The sequence below is a fragment of the Camelina sativa genome, chromosome 9 (assembly GCF_000633955.1).
Source record: "Camelina sativa cultivar DH55 chromosome 9, Cs, whole genome shotgun sequence".
Taxonomy (NCBI): Eukaryota; Viridiplantae; Streptophyta; class Magnoliopsida; order Brassicales; family Brassicaceae; genus Camelina; species Camelina sativa.
In genome coordinates, this window is record NC_025693.1 from 10,082,012 (window position 1) to 10,086,897 (window position 4,886).

The 4,886-nt window shown below is 30.9% G+C and overlaps 1 protein-coding gene across 1 annotated transcript; it reads left to right on the forward strand.

Annotated features, from left to right (window-relative positions):
• Positions 681–4,570, forward strand: LOC104710814 (truncated transcription factor CAULIFLOWER A-like). The gene is made up of 8 exons (XM_010427470.2): positions 681–1,278; positions 2,828–2,906; positions 2,999–3,063; positions 3,185–3,284; positions 3,451–3,492; positions 3,734–3,775; positions 3,958–4,073; positions 4,202–4,570. Exons 1-8 carry the CDS (start codon positions 1,094–1,096, stop codon positions 4,305–4,307), a joined length of 735 nt encoding a protein of 244 aa, XP_010425772.1. The 5' UTR covers positions 681–1,093; the 3' UTR covers positions 4,308–4,570.

The window sequence follows — 4,886 nt, forward strand, 5'->3', positions numbered from 1 at the left end:
TTTTTTTGAAATCGTTGATCCATTTATGTAGTTTATTTTAAATATATTTTTATTTTCCATTGTATGTAGTAGTTCCATATCTGTTATGAAATGCATATAACACGACTTAATTTTCGTGAATAATAAAGATAATATATGTCAACAATAAAATAAAAAATAAAAATAAAAATAATGCTGTTTAACAAAATGAACACAAAAATTGTTTTAACCTTCAATTGTAATAGACAATTACGTACTCATGGTATGGAAAAAAAAACTACAAAATTCAGTTTTTGTTAAAACCGAGAACTTGTATTTTGTTCAATAAGATTTTTTTGTTCATTTAATAACTTTCACTATGTTATTTATAGAATTTAAATGCGAATATAATGATGACTACCTTGAAACTTTTTTTATTCTTTTTTTTTTTGGTAAGTTGCAAGTTGTAAGTTGATCTTCACGTCTTTACTTCTTTTTTCTTAATCTCATTTCTTTTAGTTCCATTTAAGGGTTTAATTTTTTTGTCTTTAATGTATAGAAATAGATTAATTGTTATCATGTGGTGGCTAGCATTGTGATAGGTCAAGTTCTTTATTGATACTTTAATACTTATGCATCTTCTTGTCCATTCATATATATTATATCATATGGTCAAAAGAACCAAATGGTGTCACATCATTTGTTAGCAAAACTTTGATCCCGAATTAGTAGAAGGAGCCAAACTCCGTATACAATTAAAACCAGCAATTGGGTTAATTATTATCTTCATTCACTAATAATAATAATTGATCGTCAAGATTATTTTAATTTGGACACAAGAAAAGTATATCACTTTCCCTAATTGTATCATTTGATACTTTCTCTTTTTTCCTCCATATATGCCTTTTGTGTGTGTAAATATATGTATATGAATGGGTTCACAAAAATAGAAACATAAATCAAATCTTTGCGTAATTTCTCATCTTCCTCTACTTTTCCTCTTTTTAAGAGAATCTAGGGTTTTCTTCTTCTTCTTCTTCTTCTTCTTCTTCTTCTTCTTCTTCTTCTTTTGTGGTCAAATTTCCAAGGTGTTCTTTTAGCTCTCTCTTTGGAAATCTGAGAAGAAATTGTAGACATGGGAAGGGGAAGGGTTCAGCTAAGGCGGATCGAGAACAAGATAAGGAGACAAGTGACATTTTCGAAGCGAAGGACGGGTTTGGTTAAGAAAGCTCAAGAGATCTCAGTGTTATGTGATGCTGATGTTGCTTTGATTGTCTTCTCCCCGAAAGGCAAGCTCTTTGAGTACTCTGCTGGTTCCAGGTTTGAATTTTTCCTAAGCTAATTAATTTACCATCTTATTTTAAGATCGATTTTTTTATCTATATATATATAGCAGCTTATATTTCATGTTTGAAAGATTGGGGAAAGTAGTAGGTTTCACCTAGTGGAGATTGATTTGAAATAGGCTGAGATTGTTTAATTAAATATATCAATGGCCGCTTATGTGGCTGTGAGAGTTTGATACACATGTTAGGTCTTGCATCTCTAAGTTAGAGATGATCATGTTTTTTGATACACATGTTAGGTCTTGCATCTCTAAGTTAGAGATGATCATAAAACATGATCATGATCAGCCAATATATATATATTTTTTAAAGAAGTGACTTACTAGTGGTGACCTTCATCAAGCAAAGAATTTTGAGATATTACAGTTTATATATCAATAGAAAATATTGTGGAAAAATGTGCTAAATGTGTGTATTAATAACATTATATTCTCGAGAACATACCATGAAATCAGAGATCTTTCTTTCCATTCCTATTTCAGTTTGAAGTCTACCAAAATGTTTTAGATTTGCAGTAGATCTAATGCTCAAAGGTAGTTACTTTGGCTATTAATATTGAGAGATTAAAGAAAGTTATAAATTCAAGTAACTAAGTAAAAGAAAAGGATCGATCTTGAATCAAAATAAACTGCAAATTTTTTCTTTTAATTTGCATTAATTCTGCCATTTACAATACACTTAAAAATAATAATAAAAAAACTGTTGGCAAAAAGTATTCTATAATACAAAATAATTTGATGGGATTTTAACTAACTAAGTATTTCTGGTAATAATAAAACATTATTTATCAGACAATTCACTATAAAATAAACAGAAACTAACTAAAAATAGCAATTTCGATTTTCTTTAAAATTAATCTAATATCAATCTGAAAATCTTAAATAATCTAGTAATAAGATAACATAATTTATAATGGTAAATGCCAATACAGAACAGTAAAACAATTGAAGACTTAATTTGTGATGACTCATGTTAGTCTTTTGATAACAAAAAGAATTATCTCAATATAAACAAAAATACTAAAGAGGGAAAACAAATCTACTATAAATAGGAAGATCAGGTTTCGATCATGATTGTAATAACATGACACTCTGATTTGATTATGTTAAAATAAAAATTTAAGCTATACAGCTAAACTCTTGTTGGAAATTGGAAGTATGACAAGCCGTTGTCATGGAGCTTTGTGCATTGTTTTGTCTTTTTGTTGGTCGAACCTAGGACTAACCTCGATCCTCACAAGAAAATATGCAAACCCATATTGCTTGCAAATATGTTTCAATAAATATGATTAGTCTTGATCTACTGATTGCTATAGTCTAAACAATACCTTAAATTATTTTATAAATTGGTCTGTAAATGTGGATCAAAGTTCTCGATTATTGCTAAATGATTTAGAAATGTTTCAAGACAAAAAAAGGAGTGTTTGCCGACTAAAGTAAAAAATGACTGTTCAATAATATGTTGTATGATAATAGTTTATCCATCAAGTGTTGATTCTCGGTTAATATAACGATTTTATTTAGCATGGAGAGAATTCTTGATCGATATGAGAGATCTTCATACGCTGGTCAAGAAATTCCTACACCAAATTTGGATTCACAGGTTCGTAAGCTCATCAATCTATCTTTTATATGACATATTAGTATATGAATCATTGTCTATGGTAAACTTAACTAATTATTGTGTATCTTTAGGGTGAATGTTCAACAGAATGTTCAAGGCTCTTGAGGATGATTGATGTCATGCAAAGAAGCGTAAGGTTCGAAAATTATTACTAAAGGATCATTTAAAACATAAATTACATAGACATGTAATCTCAATATATTCAAGAAAATAAATTGCATCTTCATTTAATTAATTTCTTTATTTCGTGAGATAAGGCACTTAAAAGGAGAAGAGGTGGATGCTCTAAGTATCAGAGAGCTTCAGGGTCTGGAGATGCAACTTGATACTGCCCTCAAGAAAACTCGCTCTAGAAAGGTTCTTATTTATCCAATAGCTATATATATTATATCTTGTATACATGCATAGATCATTTGTATATATTATGTCTATTAATGTGCAGTGTGTGTATGCGTATATATAGACAGATATATAGATACACTACATCTAATCATGTAGCTATTGTTTTGGTTTGGGAGCACAGAACCAGCTCATGTTAGAGTCCATAGCACAACTTCAGAAAAAGGTAGCATACTAACTTGGAGACACTTAATCGTTTGTAATGGCTGTACCTTTCAAAATTCATGAGTACCTGCTGGTGTTTTTTTTTCTCTATTGGATTTTTAGAACAAAATACTTAAACTATATCCACATATAAGTAATCTTCAGTTTCAGATAAACGAAATAAAACATATTCTAGATCTTGATGAATTGAGTCCAATATGGTTTAAACTAATAAACGTGCGACTTTTCTTTTGATGGTATAGGAGAAGGAACTAAAAGAACTGAAGAAACAACTAACAAAGAAGGTGAAACTGATTTTAGAATCTTTTTTTTTTTTTTATGTAGAATTCACTTAACTTTTTAAGAGGGGCTAGTCTAGGTTTTTGTTTAGAATTTATCTATCAGTTACACATATTTTATTTATGTTTGAATGTTAATCAATCGCTGAATGGTAAATAGTAACTATAACACGAATTCAATTTGGCAGGCTAGTCAAAGAGATGACTTTGAGCCGCAAAATCTTAGGCATGGCTTGGCCACACCGCTATGTGCACCACCCCAAGCGCTGCCCCGACCTCTATCTCCTCCTCCTTCATCTTTTGGGTACAATATTGTTCAATTTCACATAGCTACGAAGATATTAATAATAGAAATTATGATGTGTTCAATGTTTCTTAGATAGTAAAACTAACGCTGGAATGTATATGAATTAATAAACTACTTTTATATAGGGATACATTACTAAGGAATGGAGTGGAAGAAGTAGCTGCCGAAACCCTAATTCGGAAAACGAACACAACGTTGCCGCATTGGATGCCCAGGCTCACCAGAGAATAGAGCTCCGAAGGCCATCTTGGTTTGTTAAATTTCAGTAATATAGAGTAACGGAATAACTTCTCGGCTTAAGTAGAACTACTCCGAATACAAGAAAATATATTATGATTTGGCATTCTTAGAACCATCATAAGATGCCCTCGAGTTTCAGACTTCGAACAAATTAGAAAACTTGTATGTCAAATGTGATTTTTGTATATTTTATTTATGAACTTGAGTGTTTGCGAGAAATCAAATTTCAATAAAAAAACAGAGAAAACTATGAACTACAATCAAATAAGGGGGAAAACAAAAATGCCCCTTTTCCATTTCATTTTTAAAAATGTCTTTGGAAAGCGTCCATTTTTAAGGGTATCTCTTTTTTAGTGAAGAAGACAATTTTACCTTTAATGAAGGAAACTTAATTTTTTTCACTTCGCCGTCCTTCTCTCCTTCTTCCTCAATCGACGATTCTTGATCCTTCTTCACGTTGTTCATCGACGATTTTCGATCCTTCTTTGCGGTGATTCTGCACTTTCGTCTCTCGTACCCGTAATTCCCAACATCAATTCCGGTTCTATCGCAGGCAGGTTCCTTCTTTCT

What these genes read in the sequence shown, in the direction of transcription:
- LOC104710814 (XM_010427470.2), top strand. Translation starts at nt 1,094, where the DNA reads ATGGGAAGGGGAAGGGTTCAGCTAAGGCGGATCGAGAACAAGATAAGG. An exon ending in GTCATGCAAAGAAGCGTAAG is followed by an intron (nt 3,064 to 3,184) that starts GTTCGAAAATTA and finishes TCGTGAGATAAG; the next exon opens with GCACTTAAAAGGAGAAGAGG. An exon ending in AGAAAACTCGCTCTAGAAAG is followed by an intron (nt 3,285 to 3,450) that starts GTTCTTATTTAT and finishes TTGGGAGCACAG; the next exon opens with AACCAGCTCATGTTAGAGTC.